The 17,452-nt window shown below is 36.4% G+C and overlaps 1 protein-coding gene across 1 annotated transcript; it reads right to left on the bottom strand.

Moving 5' to 3' along the window:
* Positions 1–2,745: 2,745 nt before the first annotated feature.
* On the bottom strand, positions 2,746–12,068 carry LOC149018468 (cytochrome c oxidase subunit 6b-2). The gene is made up of 4 exons (XM_089152707.1): positions 11,870–12,068; positions 6,468–6,556; positions 6,213–6,294; positions 2,746–2,998 (listed from the first exon to the last, which is right to left on the bottom strand). Exons 1-4 carry the CDS (start codon positions 11,876–11,878, stop codon positions 2,945–2,947), a joined length of 234 nt encoding a protein of 77 aa, XP_089008833.1. The 5' UTR covers positions 11,879–12,068; the 3' UTR covers positions 2,746–2,944.
* Positions 12,069–17,452: the final 5,384 nt, after the last annotated feature.

Genomic DNA, 17,452 nt, shown 5'->3' with positions numbered 1-17,452 from the left:
CTTTTGGTAATTTTAAATCCCCAACACTACAGGAATGGTTTAGGGCCGGTTTGGTTACATGAATCTAGAGATTTCAAATCTCTGGATTCATGAATCTAAGAATTATACCCGTTTGGTTGTAAAAATCTCTAGATTCATGAAATCTACAGATTCACGTTTTTAGTGTAAAAATGTGAATCGGTAGATTTATGGGTAAGGGGTGAAATCCAGAGATTTCAAAAAAACTATACAATTGTACATTCACAAAAATCATGTCGATCAAATAAATTTTTAGGATGAATTCACAGATTTCATTCCACAACCAAACACTTAATTTTATAAATTATAACTCCATAGATTTGACGTCTATAGATTTGAAATCTCGAGATATTTGAAATCTCCAGACTCATGTAACCACACAGGCCCTTAGTAAGTTAGCTATGTTGGCCATAACGGACAGCAAGAACTGTAACCAATATGAATTCCTATCTTAATATAAAGTTTTTTACTATCAAAAAAAAAAAATCTCATTCTCAGCAACGAGAATATTCTTATAGGTGGGCGCCACTTGCAATAAAATATCTCGCCTCCTTTTAGGAATATTCCATACACAAATTATTATTTAAACTTTTTCCCCCCAAGTGAAAGCTCTCAATTATTAGAAGAAACAGATTTCGAAAATTTGTTTGGTGGGAAGGAAATGCAACCACAAGTGTTTTTTTGTTTTTTTATGTAGATATTTTTGAATAAATATTGCCATCATCTCATGATGTATAAAGTCTTGATCATATGTCCCTATCAAGGAAAATGGAGTTCTCTTTCAACACTTTTCAACCACATACAAGAATAGATTCCACTAAAAAAATTTATTTCTTATTATTTTTAATATTTACAAGTAAACCCTATCTACTAACATGTAGTGAAAAACCTCAAAGCAATCCAAATTCTTAATGCAAAAAATTTTCTTTTAGAATACTAGTTAACTCAATTTGTGTGTAACAGGTGCTCATAGAATCATACTCGAAAAAGGTCATTGACCTTCTGAGTCCTTGCTGTGTAGAGGTAGGTCGTTTCATGCGATATGTTAAAGAGATCCGGACTCTCGTAGGTGGAAATAGACAGACTCGGTTGCAACACGTTGGAAGGAAAGCCAATAAAGTCACTAATTCTATGGTTAAGATCAAGATGTCTTCATCTCAATTGTGGGCATTTTATCAAGTTTCCCCCACCAAAATTAGAAGATCTGCCTAAGGCAGATTTAGAGATTTCTTTGAGTTAAGTTTTTTTTTTTTTGGGCACTTGGCCCCGTTCTGTACTTAAAAAAAAGAAAAAAATAATTGTAATGCATAATATGTTTTTTTTTAATTAATATTCAATGTTTTTTCATAATTGAGATGCCCGAGCCCGCTTAAGTTAGGTCAACGAAATTTGAATTTTTGACCTCTTACCATGATGTATTGCTTTTGTCAACTAAACTCACCTCTCATATTAAGGGGTGCATTTAACTTGCATGTTTTAGGGTGGAAGCACATAACAAGGGTTGAAATCCGAAGGGTGCATTAGAAGAACCTTTCAGAATTGGTCAAATTCGATGGGGTGCATTAGAAGAACCTTTCAAAATCGGTCAAATTCAATGAGCTTATATGAAACGAATAAAAATCTTGAGTTTTATTTGACTTGGATGATTTATGACCTAATCAAGTTATTTTTAATTCGACCAAATCTCTTCCAAATTTTGACTCAACTCAGGTGATTTACCCCCAAAATCATATTATTGTCGATAATTATTTTTTAGTGTGTGTACTTTTTGTCATGATCGAACGGATGATGAAGTAGTAAAACTTGAGGAAAAAAGAGATTCCGTACGATTATTTAAGATACCTAGGCTCCACATAAATAAAAAAAGGTGGTTGGACAAAAAAAATATATATATATATAAAAATAATGATATAAAAGATCTCAAAGAATTTAAACATAGTGAATAAAGTGGAGAGCTGAATCTGTAGTTTTTTGTGATCAATGTATTCCTTTAAAGCTTATTGAAACATTCGACAAAAACAACGTACGACCAACTATGATGTACAGTACAATGTGAGACTATTAAGAAGCATTATATAAATAACTTAAAATATATAAAAAATGAGGATGCTAAGATAGACGAATGATAAAACTAAAAAAGATACAATACGAATGATCATGTTACTACTAGTCTTGGAGTATTTTCGAAAGATAAACTTATGAGAAAATCGATTGAGGTCGCACGAGCACAACTACATTCAACAAAAGCCTTTAGGTACTCTTGATCCAAGAAGCAAATTAATCCTGATTGAAGAAATTAAAAGAACTTGGGACAAAACTAAAATAACACTAAGAAAAGTGGTGCAAAAGGACGTAAATGACTTAAGCCTTACATTTAATATGTAAGACAAGAATCAATGTAGCCGACCCCATTTAGTCGGGAAGAGGCTTGCCATTGCTGTGATTAATTGTTGAGGCTTATTGAGAAATGTGGAATACTTCTAAGTTAGGTCATGATAAGAGATCACAAACAGCTAAATGCCTAAGCGTGATAGCCATGATATCACCTCAAATTCATCAGCCATTGAATTTTACCAAGGCCATCCCCAGAGAAACTACAATTAAGCTCCCCTATTCCATAAAAAGCTTACTGTAAGCAGCAAATGAAAGCAAAGGCAGGAAGATAGGAGAGGAGCAGTGATGGTAATGGAAAAAACACAGTTAGCTAATAACGACAAAACCAAAATCTGAAGAATCTAAATTTTTTTGATCCATTTCAACCAGGTCAGCCACATAATCTAGTACTGTAAACAACCAAACAGTGCAATATCATTTTATAATGTCAATTGCATTTTCTCCAAAAGCCACAAGAAGTCTGAAATGAAATTTGATCAAACCCATAGTTCCCATGCAGAACTGGCCACAGAAAACAAAGCATGAAGGGCAATCACAGAGGACCTGGGAAAGTTCCCTGTGCCCTCTGCTCCTCCCATCTCTCAATCTGCAGAAGATAAGAAGAGGAGAAAAGGTTCATTATACAGAAAGAAAAATCAAAAGCTGACAATCTTCATTAACATTACCGATCGAATTAGATATGACAAGTCGATAATACAGTTTACTTATGCGGAAGCGAATAGAAATAGCATGACATGCATGAGGGGGGGAAAACTAACTTATGGTTATTCAAGCATCTTCAGTGTAAAAAACATTTTGAGCTAGCCACCTAAACAGAAAGTATAATTCAAGGTCTATGGAGATTCTACAAAGATTATCTACTCACACTGTAAACCATCACTAGTTTAACATATATGCAGGCCCTACAGTGACCAACTTACTGAATCTATCACCTTCAAAAATGATTGACCAGTGAATGTGGTTGAACCACTGGAAAACATACATTAAAAATCAATCTGTTAATTGTTAATATAGATGTATGCTATCAATATGGATTTGATACCCGGTCACACCTCAAATTTATAAAAACATTCAATCCCTCACTCACTTTTTGGGCATGTTTAACAAAATTAAATCTGAAGTTTGCCACTTCCGCCATCGTCCCAACCACCATTGGTTTGCCTTCAAGTAGCCATTAGCATCAAATTGGATTCAGAATCAGATTTTGTCAGTGACTGAGAGAATCTGGATGGATCTGGGTTTATTCTCTAGGGAGGGGGAGAAGTGAAGTTGCCTGAGGAATTACTGCTGGCACTGAAGCAACTTTGGAAAAGAGATGCAGAATTTTCCCAGAAATGAGGGAAGAAACCTGGATCTCCATTTCTTCTTTCTTCTACTTCCATCCAAGACCATGCTTCAAAGTTTCCTTCCCAAACTCTTCATTCAAGAATCAAACCATGACCAACCCACTTCATCTTTATGCTTTTTCTAATTACAAACCAAAAATCAAAACCCATCTTTTAAAACCTGTAACTCTCATAGTCATTGTTCCTATCTCTTTGATCTCCAACGTTAAAACCCCATTGTTTGTAATTAAAAGTCCAGTCTTGAACAAGCTAATCTACTGTATCTGGTTTTGAAACTTTATCTCTGTCAAATAAACAAATTATTTTCCTGATTTTTCTTCCATATTTGTTTTACTTATATTTAACTCCTTTACTACAAGCTCTCAAACCTATCGCCCAATCTTCCCAAACACTTTACAAAAGGCGCTAAAACTTAGAAAATCTTGGTTCAGTTTTTTGTTTAATCAATTTGTTGTTGTTACCACTACTGTTAATGATGTTTCCACATGATATATGTTAGAGATGGATTGCCAAAAAAACAGGGGGAAAAAGAAAAAGATATATGTTGGAGATGGTGTGTCTATTTAATTGAATTCATTAAAATGCATCTGGAAATATGATCTATGTTCGTTGTTCAAGTTTGTTACTTAAAAATATTTTCAACCAAATTGGGGAAGAAGATGCGTAAAGTTTCAATTGTCGCTAATTGGGGAAAGAATATACTTTAGTGATTAGTGGACTGGGGGAACACAAAGGGTGAATTTTTTTAATTACAAACCTCTATTTAGTAAGACAGGTAATTTGGTGCCAAAAAAAATTTAACGGACCATTCTAGTAAAAAGTTAACAGTGTCCTTATTTGGTAGTTTCTGGTTAGTATGGCCTTAGGGGAATAGAACAAAATTTGGTCGAAACTTACGAAATTTCGTCGAACGAAAAACTAGGGACCAAAAAAAATCCCATGTTTCGATTGAAACCATCAAAATTTCGTCAAAACCTATAGAAACCTGGTTCAACCCAGCTGGTTCATGAGAAAAAAAAATCTCAAATTTCATGGAAACTTGGGAAATTTTGTGGAAACCTGGGAAATTTCATGAAAACCTGGGACTTTTTCCTGCAAGTTTTGTAGCTTTCCCAAATTTAAAATTTTTTTGCTTCTTTCATGTTTTCCCAAATACCACGACAAATACCCCTCCATCAGGACTTGCATATCTAAATTTCAAATTCCCTCAGACTGATTATCTTAAACATGTTGATGACTAGACTTATAAAGTTGCAGTTCTCGATTACCTTGACAACCATAGGCATAAAATGTCAGGGATGTCTATATTTGTTGATTAGAGGAGAGGATGTTACAGGCATAATACTACTCAGTTCATAGGATAAATCCACCAAAGCACTCCTCTTGACACTGAGTTGTACTTTCCTTTTATTATCAGTTACATTGTAGTTGATAAGTAGTTAAGTTTATATTGGCCAACGCAAAGCTGTTCTAGTGGTGAAACCACCACCTCTTAGTGAAGAGGTCGTGGGTTCAACTCTTGTTGAGGCATATTAATATCCCCATCCCCCGGCTTAAAAAGCCCCTTTGTACCCAAAAAAAAGTTTATAGTGTACTTCTTGAACAACTCTACATGGATGTTATGTACACATTGAATGACATGTCTACAATTGACTTTTTTAGCAAAATGCATGCGCAAATGTGTTCTTTATACTCTAATTAGCTTAAATGTAGAGTCCACCCTAATACACTCTCTAAAACCTGTCAAAACTTGCACAAAAAAATCCTAAGTTTCCTCAAAATTTCCCAATTTCCCAATTTCCCACCTAGGTTCCCCATTTTCACCTAGTCGAAACTTGAGATTCCCTCGAATTTTTTTCTATGAGTAGGGGGGAGAAGATGTGAGAAAGGATATACATAGCTTAGGCTTTATATCTAGTATGCCCTTCAATAGAGCTGATTGGAACGCAAGAATCCATGTACCCAACCCCATTTAGTTGGGACAAGGCTTCTTGTTGTTGTCATTGTTGTTTTTGATTAGTACAAAGGGAAAGATGCTAAATGTGATTTCTTTGGGGATCGAATCTGCCATAGGTCAAACTTTAGGGGTCCAGATAAAAATGAATACATAAAACCATGTAGGACTTAATCCCTTTATCTGGGCTCACAAAATTGGCCCATTGCAGTCGTAACCCAAAAATATAGTTGTCAAGGTGTATCCTGCGCAACCAGATTCCCTTTCCTTGAAGGGCATATTGGTCGCCTACACGTTGACTAGCCATTGCCTGGGCATTAATTTAAACCATAAACTTAGTGGGACTCAAAGAACTAAAGCAAGCCAAAAATAATCCCTCTTTGGAATTCTACATCACCTAGACTTTGCATGTTAATGTTTATGGCTGGATTAAAAGATATGGAGATCATATTATCCTTCATACTGAATTAAGGATCAAGTATAAGAGACATGTTACTCACCCATTCACCAGGGCAGAGGGAACGGTAGTATTTGGCGAACTTTTCACAATCAGAAGCTTCCTCACCTTTGGCTGACAGGCACCTGCATTTGAAAAGAGAAGGACATCTTGCTAAGCATTTCAAAGAGACATCTTTTGGAAAGAAATATTCCCATCAACAAATTTATAAGCTTAACCAGAAATTACATCCCCCCCCCCCCCACAAAAGAAAAAAAAAAAAAAAAAAAAAAAGAAGAAGAAGAAAAAACAAACAAACCTGTGAAACTCAATATAGCGAGTGAAACAATGTCTAGTTTGATTTGTGGTAGGGAAACGAATATCAGCTGGTGCAGTTTTCAATTCAATCTGAAACATAGATACACAAAAAGGGTTATTTAAAAAAAAAAGATTTAAAAGGGCACATCTTCTACTTTGAATTTCTTTATGATGAATGTAGAAATTACACTGAATTCTTAATCAGAAAGGAGGTAAAGTTCAGAATCAAACAAGTCCCACTGTAAACAAAATAACAACCCATCCTATCTTTTATTCCAACTCCATAAAGGAAATGCAACCATCTCCCACTTTTACATGCATCCATGGCCTCATATTTTACATAGTTCAATGACTACTTTCTCTTGGCCCAAGGCATTACACTTTGACATGGTGGAGTGCTTTTTATTATTATTTAAAAAAATAAAATAAAATAAAAACACCCTTCACATGATGCACCAGCCTCTACAAAAGAGGCTGAGAATCATATCTGTGAAACTGGGACAATTGTGGCCTTCCAAAATAAAAAAAAAAACACTGCAGCTGTGTCCTACAGCCATTAATGATCGTTCCATTGTTTAGAGGCTTTTGCATCAATTTAGTGCAACTTCTGTAAGCTTCTAAAAGCTAAACTATTATCATCCTTCTAATTTTACAAGGGCCTAAAGCTAATTTCTCCCAGTACTGCAATGTAGTGGACCAGCCCATCAATTTCACAGAATAGCAAAGATTCTTCAGACTACCCAACTCATAGTGATTTTGATCCTGGAATAGTTCACACCTCAAAACACAAATTCTGTAATTTCAAGAATTTTACAGTCATATGATGCCCAAGGGTTAGGACTGACTCTAACCTCCCATCTCCCATGACTATAATAAACAGGATTAACGCTAGGTGACTCTACCATGTCCAATATCATGTTTTGGAATCTAGAAAGAAAATACTTTTTGGGGTGATAATGTAGGTCATCCCATTATCAGACTTCCCATGGCAGTACTTGTGCACATAAGGTGAAATCTACAACCAACCATCAAGTATTCCAATTGGCAATGTAAATTAAGAGAGAAAAAGTCATGATATTATCAACAACTATACAAGTATAACAGAAACAACGCAGCCTTATCCGACTAAATGGGGCTGTCAACATAAATTAGGGCGAAGAAAAGCCAAGATTAAGGTTATATACAGCTATACAAGTACAACAAACCCTGTAAAACTCTGGTATAATCTTTTTCTATGTGAATAAAGACCATAAGGAGATCCCTTTTGCAATCTTCAGATCTTTTCAAAATTTTCATAGCATAAAGCCAAATTTGTTCTCCATAATTTCACAGTATAGCTCATTAGTTTGGTGCCTCTATAGTTACTGCAGCTCTGAATATCAGCTATATTTTTTGTAAATTGGGAACTATTTCCCTTCCATTCAATTGGCATTTTCCTTGTGCCTATAATCTTATTAACACAGCTTGTTTGAAAATTTTGCCAAACTGAAAGATGGACACACACACCTAAAAGAGGGTAGGTAAAACATATTGCCAACTTGGGGTTAGGTGTGCTTGCCAAGAGTGGAGTAGATTATGGTGACATGTACTTCCTCACATCAGAGGCCATTCTAACTTCTCTGAACTTGCACTTATCAGTTTCATCTTCCTGACCTCAGCTGTTATCATTGACAATACAAAAATTAGTTTGCAACAATGTCTCTGTGCATTGGCTCCACCAGTCAATGACATGTCCATTTATGTTCATGTATGCCTCTGAACTTCACCAGTGTTTGCTGCTGGTCCCAAGCCCGGGTTAATGAGGGTTAGTGTGTCACGTCAGCAGCTGGCAGCGAAAAAATCCAGCCAAATCCTCTTACGTGGATTTGACCTCATATAAGGAAGGGGAAAGAATGTATTTATAAGATAGCTACAATGAGGGACAGGAAGAGTAGAGATCTAGACCATGTTAAGACATATTAAAAGTGAAGATGGTAAAGTACTAATGTGGACATCAAGAAGAGATGGAAAATCTATTTCTCTAGTTTACTAAATGAACATAATTTAGGTATATCGGATTGATGATTACACTGTTTGCCATGGCACCAATTTTTGAACATATATACAGAGAATTTTGATGTTTGAAGTAAAAAAAAAAACTTTAAGGAGGATAAAAATAGGCAAGGCACAAGGTCCCGGTGAAATACCAATAGAAGTCACCAAAAGCTAAGGAACCTATGGGCTAGCTTGGCTAACCAAGTTGTTTTAAAAAGATTATGAGCACAAGGAAAATGTCAGATGAATGAAGAAGCATCGTGGTTCCAATTTACAAAGATAAAGGAGATATTCAAAGCTGTAATGACCATAGAGGCAACAAACTGATGAGTCATACTATGAAATTATGGGAGAGTGTAATTGAAACCCGTTTGAGACAACTAACCACAATTACAGAAAAAATAATTTGGTTTTATGCCGTGAAGATCTACAATGGAAGCTATTTACCTTTTTAAGAGACTTGTGGAAAGGTATAGAGAGCATAGGAAAGATCTTCATATGGCAAGTACTATAGAAAAGAAATGTTGTAAGTAAATATGTAGAGTTAAGGATATGTATGACGATTCAGGGATAAGTGTAAGAACGGTGGGAGGACAAGGTGGTGAATTCTCAGTTACAATTAGACTATATCAAGGATTAGCTTTAAGCCCATATTTATTTGCACTTATAATAGATGACTTAACCAAAGACATGCAAGATGAGGTTCCTGGGTGTATACTTTCCGCTAATGATGTTGATAGACGAGACACAAATAGGGATTAATACCAAGTTAGAATCATGGAGAGCAACTTCGGAATTAAAAAGGCTTCAAAGTATGTAGAACAAAAAAGGAATATCTAGTTTGTAACTTTGTTCATGATCGAGTGCATGATGAGGTGGTGAAACTTGATGAGAAAGAGATTCCTCAAAACGATTTATAAGGGATGAAGTTCTCAGAGAATTAAAATAGGGTGGATGAAGTGGAGAGGCGCATCTGAGGTCTTGTGCGATCGACATATTCTTTTAAAGCTTAAAGGAAAATTCTATAGAACTGTCGTACACTAGCTATGATGTATGGTGCAGAGTGTGAGTTGTTAAAGAAACATCATGTAGGCATTGTTTGTTTTCTAGATAAAAAGGGGTGAAAAAATAAACATGTGAAACACATATGTAGTGGGAGTGAGGGAATGGGGAAAAAAAAAAGATTTTGTGGAAAAGTTACAAATGTGGGTCTCACTTTTATTATATCTCTCACTTTTCCACAAAGTCCTACTAATTTATTAGGACTTTAAAAGAGGGTGGGGTGGGAAAAGTGACATGTTATGTTAACATATAGGCCTACCCACTTTTCCACCCTATTAAACCAAACAAAGCATGCTTTAGGATTTTATGGAAAAGTCATACTTTTTCCCACCCCACTTTTTAACTAACAAACAAACGGTACCATAGGTAAAGTCGGTATAGCTGACATGAGAATACTAAGACTGACGTGTGACAAAACTAGGAAGAAAAAGATAGGGAATGGTCATATTAGAGTTGGTCTGGGAATAGCTTCAATAAGTGAAAAGCAATGAGAAAGTCGTTTGAGGTGGCACAACCACATTCAACGAAGGCCTGTAAATGCCGATGCAGAAAGAAGTGATTTAATCCAAATTAATGGAATTAAAAGAGCTAGAGGCAGACCTAAGATGACCTAAAGAAAGATGGTGAGAAACGACATGCATAGCTTAGGCCTTATATCGAGTATGACCTTAAATAGAGCTACTTTAAAAGCAAGAATCCATGTAGCCAACCCCATTTAGTTGGGACAATGCATCTTCTTGTTGTTGTTGTATGTAGTCACCTTTGAACATTTTAAAATGCAAATCTTTGTTCTCCTCTTTCTTTTCAGCAAGGTCTAAAGTATCCCATGATACCATACGATACTAGCCGATACGTATCCATATTTGACCCAGCCGATACGATACACAACCAGAGCGATACAATACTCGATACAGGACGATACATCTCTTAAAATCACCTGACCGATACGATACTCGATACCAATACTTTAAACCTTGCTTTTCAGTAATCTTTAAATGTTTCCAATTGAAAAAGAAAAAGAATAAAATACCATTGAAGTCAACTGTTCTCCCCATAAGTACCATCTATCCGAAAACAAAATTAGTCTAGGAGCTCCTTATAATTGTATTAAACCTCTCAAACTGCAAGAAAAAAATAGTCCTACTAACACTATCTAATACAAAGTTCCTAATTATGTGACTTTTTAGCAAGCAAAGTTCCAGAGCCTTGATAGTACCAAACCATACTAATAAGCTTCCATATGCAAAACATTAACGTTATAATTTGGGACAACCATTTCGGCCCCACCAAATTATAAAAAATAAATAAATACAAAAACAAATACAAAATAGATTACCAGGATACACTAAGGAGTCAGACATTTCAAATGTCCCCAAGGATGACTGTTGATAATTTTAAGTAAGATTAGTTCCCCCCCCCCCCACCCCACCCCACCCCCATGACAAAGACAACCATACATAATATAGGTGAGAACTTTTCCATCTAACATTACAGTGGCATTCAAGTCCAAAGCATAGTAAGATCTGCAGGATCAACTCACCCAACTATAAAATACTCAAGTCCACGGTAGTACAAAAATTAAATTGGCATAATATCAAGAATATTTGCTCAAATGGGGTCAGAGCTTTACAGTGTTCCTTTCTTTTAATCCACAGGAGTGTGTTCAGGAAGGTTGCCTTTCAAATTATATGAACCAAACATAATTTAGCGATCACCACCACCAATGGTATACAAACTAAATCAATCCTTTAGTTGGGACCAGCCAATTGAACCATTTCTGAACCAAGGCTCTAGTCAAATGCAAGTGTAACCTTACTGCCATCCATCAATCACAAATGCAAGATTATCTTATCTTTACCTAATCTATTAGATCAGAGGGGGAAAAGGTGAGTTTCAATCATCAACCCAAAGTTCAACAACATCCCACGAACGCTTCCACTTGACCGCGCGTCAGAAAACCTTCAACGGCTTTTCCCACATTCCATTGAAAAAAATTAAAAGTTCTTCGAAAATACAAACATTTTCAATTTAATATGAAAAGCACTACAAAAAGATAGAACACATTAAAACCCACCTCTAGAAATGCATAGGCACACAGCAGAAACACTGGGACATAAACACGAAATCTTAATTTTCTCATAATCGGAAAAATTTTCTAGGAAATACGCCAAAATTCCTAAAGGAAAACAGGTCTCTTCGCGAGGGCGAAACAGTAGCAATGAAATCACAGACATTGAAGAAAGTTTACTGTTGCAACAAGCAAAACACAAGCAGGAATTAAAGGGAGAATAGGTTTGAAGCACATACCTCCGCCATTTTCCGATCCGACGAATTACTAACACCTTGCAAAACGCAATATTGGAATACAGGTTGGAGGTTTTAAAGGTTGGAGAAACAGGAAGACCCAAATTTGTTTTGGAAAATTGGAATCCAGAGACGAAGGGATCGGCTATGGCCCCACGGGTTCATGGCACGAGAAACTATCACGCTTTAAAAGGCTAATATTTTTCCAACTGTGGAACCGATTTTTATATTTGTTTCTTTCGTGTGTTTATAAGTGTATTTTATAGTTGAAGAGATTCAAAATATAAAAAGGTCAACTTATAATTTACTATCAAAGGGTCACTTATTGACTATGACCAATAGCTCTTACTAAAGAAGACAAGTGTTGAAAACCTGTTGAAAACCTGTTGAAAATACTTGAAAGATTTTGTAATCACGGATTTTGTCAGAGCTGAAACGTGCCAGAGATACTTTCTTTTGAGGTATTTAGATACATCGATTTGTGCAATATAGGTACCAAATGTGTCTTCATGCCTAAGATTTGTCAGCCCAAACCTTTAAGATTGTACCACAAAAAAATTACTTCAAGTATAATCAGATTGTTTTCACCACTTAACAGAAAAACAACCGGGAGAGAGAGAGGAGGAAAATTCATTGTCAAAAATGAACTCAAAAATAAGTTTATATAGAGTCCCAAAAGCTATGGGTGAAAGGGTAAAGTCACATTCTTTTATGAGGGTACCTATTCAGCTCAACTCTTTGTAGAAAGATACATACTTAATTGATCTCTCTAAGGGAAAGTACCTCTCTAATGGCATATCCACACTTCCACCAAGCAGTGGGCTTTCTGAATTAGGGTCCATGACAAAATGGGCTTTCCTAATCAAGGACTATGACCCATGACCAAGTCCAAGTCATATAGGATTATTAATACTAATTAATATATAGTTATATAACCATGGTTGAGTCACATTAGGGTTCAGGCTTGATTCGCATGGCATATGAGTTTGCACCATAAGTGTGAGTGTGATCCTTAACCCCATACTATATATAAACCAAATAACCAGCTCCTTTCTACCTAGTGTGGGACTAAAGTTTTCGTTATAGAAATCATAAGATAAAATAATATAAATAAATATATATTTAAATTAAAATAATATACTAAGTTTTAAATATTTTTCAACAATCTCCCACAATGGTTAAAACTTCAAATATAAATAATGATAACCCAAGCAGCAATGAACACATTACACACAGTAGGATACTTAGTTGTAGATGTCTTTTGGACTTGAATCTACACTAAACCTAATGAAGCATACTACAGAGTACCGATGAAGTCAAACTTCTTGAATCTATCATTTTTAACGTAGATAGTTACTCCACCATTCATACCCAACCGGTCGACCTTCTTGACAAACCCTTTATAAAGAAAAGTAGACATTTTGTCGGCCTTGTCCCGAATCTTGGTCTCACAGATATTTAAGGAAATTTGTCTGTGTAAGATTTCCAATTGAAGGCTGCCTTACCCTCTATATTTGTTTAAGTCAGCATTAGGTGTGCACCACATCTAACACACCCCCACATTTCATGACATATGCTTGATTTAGAGTAAGTTACTCATCCTATCAACGATATGGTGGTACTACTTTACTATATTTATTCAAATGGTGTAGTACCAATAGGTCATCTAGTGACTTCATTGTTTACTCTTTGAACCTAATTCAAGATTAAATCTCTTCACACAGGTTGTAGGCATCGCTTTAGTGAACATATCAGCTCAATTCTTCTTTGATTTCACGTAATCAATTGCAATTGTTCTTTCATCAATATATTGCCTTACAAGATTCTGTCGAAGATGGATGTATCTTCTTTTCCCATTATATAACCTATTCTTGGCACTTCCTACAGTTGTTTTATTGTCACGATGAAGCAATATAGGTAGCATTGGTTTGGGCCACAGAGGTATATTTACAATCAAGTTTCTAAGCCATCCAGCTTCATTTCTAGCCTTTTCCAAAGTTACGAATTCTACTTCCATTGTTGAAGAAGTTCTACATGATTGTTTAACTGATTTCCACAAGATTGTTCATCCACCTAGCATAAACACATATCCACTTGTAGCTAGTGTTTCTATGTTTCTATTGAATCTGAGATTCAATTAACATTACAATGTCCATCTAAAACAAAAGGATTTCCACTATAGCGAAGCCCATAATGCATAGTACACTTAAGATACCAAAGTAACCTTTCAATTCTAAGCCAATGCTCTTTATTAGGATTATAAGTATGTTGGCTCAATTTTCCAACTACTAGAGCAATATCTAGCCTAGTACAATTCATTAGATAAGTCACAGATCTAAAAACCTGTATCTCTTCTGATTTACTGATTGTCCAACATTTTTCAGGGTCTCCTGGGCGACCCGTATGGGTACTATTTAGGTAACCCATACTCCCCATAGGTTGAATGGTCAGTGTCTCCTAGGCAACCCCCACCTGTTACTATTCATGAGACCCCTACCTGTCAATTTTAGTTTTGTTTCTATTTTCGACATTGAACCGTGAGGGTTGTTTCTAATTTTAACAAACATTTAAATAAGACTATTTGGGGCTTGTTAAAGCACCTTTTTGGTTTCTCTTAAAGTTGTACAACTAAATTACAAGGTGAGGGAATTCATTACCTATGCTTATCTTTAATTCTTAATGCAATATTCTACTTGTACATTCACTTATATGTTATTGTTTACAAATGTTACATTCTTGAATGCTTTGGAAGTATAAATTATGATTGTTTACATGAGATATTGGTGCCTTGTTGTATTAGTATAAAAGAGGACTTGATCTGGGGTTGTGGTTTATCCATTACCCTAGGAACCTTAGAAGGAATATATAGATTAGGGAACATCTCTAGGGGGTCTAGATGAAACATGGTTAGGCACCCTGTCATGTCATACCCTATCGGCAGGGGATTGAGGTTGAATGACCTATGGCAGTAGTGTGGGGTGGTGGGCGCTCAAAACCAGTATCCAACCCTTGAGAGGACATGAGAGTTTTCTGCCCATTATATGTGGATGACCAATAGGGGTTAAAAGAAGGAGCAATTCGTGTTGGTTGGAGCCATAGGATATGTTGACTTTAGATAGGGAAAGATATTGAACCGAGTCGGTTGGTGCCACAGAAAAGGTATCTAAACCTAGAATGATATGATGGAGTATATGACTCGCATGATTATCCCTGACACGCGCCAATACTCAGACCAATGGTTTGGTGAGAGAGTGGGGACCTAAACCCCGACTATGCTGATGAACCAAGAGGGATAACTTTACCCCCCTTACCCGAGATCTCAAGATTGATAACCAACCCATCAGAGATCAATGTGATGAGACCTACCTAAAGGAGGCTGGTGTTACATCTTAATACGTTTCTACCTAGATAGAGACTTGCATTGGTTAGAGTATAGGAGCATTATTACATCTCATTGCATAATCATGTCACTCCATAATATGTTAGCGCTTTATTATTATTACTTAATGTTTGAATGAAGATATGCATGTGTATATGAATTACTCGCTGAGTTCTTTGGAGCTCATCCTTTTGTGGCTTGTGTTTTAGATGTCTTTACAGGAGAAGAAGAGATCCTAAGCTCCAGTTCAAAGATATCTCCCATTGATTATGCAACTAAGGAAACAATAGGAACTAATTGTGCTTGTGGTACAATCCAAGTACAATGTGGAGTACTATTATGACCTCGATCAACAATGATAGGAGACACGTCCTTCATCATTGGGACTATAAGCTAGACATTGACCCAAAGTTGCAAATGTACAAACGTTTGGAGAAGAAGGCGAAACATTAGAAAACTTAGATTTTTGTCCTAGTTTATTCTTTCTAGTTTATCATTCTTTCGAGGATTAGCATTTTTATTAGATTTAACTTTGCTTCCACTTAGTTGTTTTGAGATCCTTCTGATATCTTTGGTTATTTTTGATATTCATTCTTTAATATTAAAACATTTGATTTATTCTTGCCCATGATTATATTATTATGTGCATGGTATGTGACGTGAATGAAAATGGATCTTGTGATTGTGGGTCTCTCTCTCTCAAGTATTCGGGAAAATGGATGCTGGTTGGGTGGATATGACATGGTTGGCGAGAGAGTTTTCTCTTGGGCCAGTTTCTTTTCTTGCAGGCATGTTTTGGAGGATAGTTCTGATCTTTTGTTTATTCAGCTGGTGATCTTGATATTGAGCTAGTGGAGGTATCTCAATTAGAGGATATTTGTGATGAAAGGGAATGTTGGGAGTCTGCTTTAGTGGGTTTGTCTTTGGCACTAACTTCCCTTTTGATTCCATGAAGCACTTTGTTGCTAATAGGAGGGCTCACTTTGACTCGATGGGTGTTTATGGTGTGGGTGATGGAGTCTTTGTCTTTGAATTCTAGGAAGCTGGTTCTAGTTGGAAAGCCTTGGAGGAGGGTCCCTGGATGCTTGGCGGTCGGCTTTTGATTTTTCATCTCTGACGAAGCACTTGACCTTTTATAAGAGTGAAAAGAATCGTCTCCCTGTATGGATTCAGCTTTATGGGCTGCATCAACATCTCTAGGGCACTCATTCTCTTAGCAAGATTGCCAATACTGTGGGAGTTCCTATTTGTTCTAATCAGCGCACTATTCTTCATGAGCGTCTCACTTTTGTGTGAGTCTATGTTCTTTTTAATGCTAGTCGAGGTCTTCCTTGCTTTAACAAGATTTGTGACAAGGATGGGACTATCTTGATGTAGCCCATTGACTATGATTGGGCGCCTCTCCTTCACAGCCATTGCATGCTCTTTGTCCATGGCGATGGTAATTGCCCCAAGAACCTGCTTCTCGTGGTCGGCCTTCCGATGGAGGTGGTCAATGTGGTTCTAGTAGATGTGTTTTCGAAGGTTCTACTCGTCCTCTGGAGGGTAGTCAACCTTCTTCTGGTGGTAGTCAACCTTTGTCACAATCTTATCATGAGGTTGCTATGTCTGATCTAATGATTGAAGCTCCTGCGACTGGTTTGATGGAACATCTTGTTGACCCCTTTGTTGAGCCTGCTAATGGGCCCCCCATTTTGACCCCAGTCTTGATCCTTGTAACTGGCCTCAAGATTCTTCAAGCATGTCTCTTTCTAAGTTTGTCCCTAGTAATTCATTTTCTGGCTATCATTCTTTCTCCAAGGTTGTCTGGGGTTCTTCCCCTTCCTATGCTAAGCCTTCTGGTGTGTTACGCGTCCTCTGCATCTGATTACTTGTGACCTATACATGTCCCCTCTCCAAATGTTTTGTTTGATCAGTATTTTGCTAGGGACCTTGTAGTCATGTTTTCTTCTTTTCCTAGTTCAAACAAGTTTAAGGCTCTCTAGGGTGGTTACTCTTCTTCTCTAGCTTAATTGTTGCTTGTATTACTTGGAACATTTGAGATTTAACACAACTTGTGAAAGCTTCGATTGGTGAAGGAATGGGTTAGCTTTAATACTTATGTTCTAGAGGATAATAAAGCTATTCTTTATTGGTTGTTTCCTAGTAGCTAGGGGAGATTTGCTAATTATAAGGCTCATGGTTGCATATGGGTCTTCTAGAACTAG

Source organism: Hakea prostrata, chromosome 4, assembly GCF_041222555.1.
Source record: "Hakea prostrata isolate BN-2017 chromosome 4, UWA_Hpros_2, whole genome shotgun sequence".
Classification (NCBI taxonomy): Eukaryota; Viridiplantae; Streptophyta; class Magnoliopsida; order Proteales; family Proteaceae; genus Hakea; species Hakea prostrata.
This window is presented reverse-complemented; position numbering and strand designations above follow the sequence as displayed.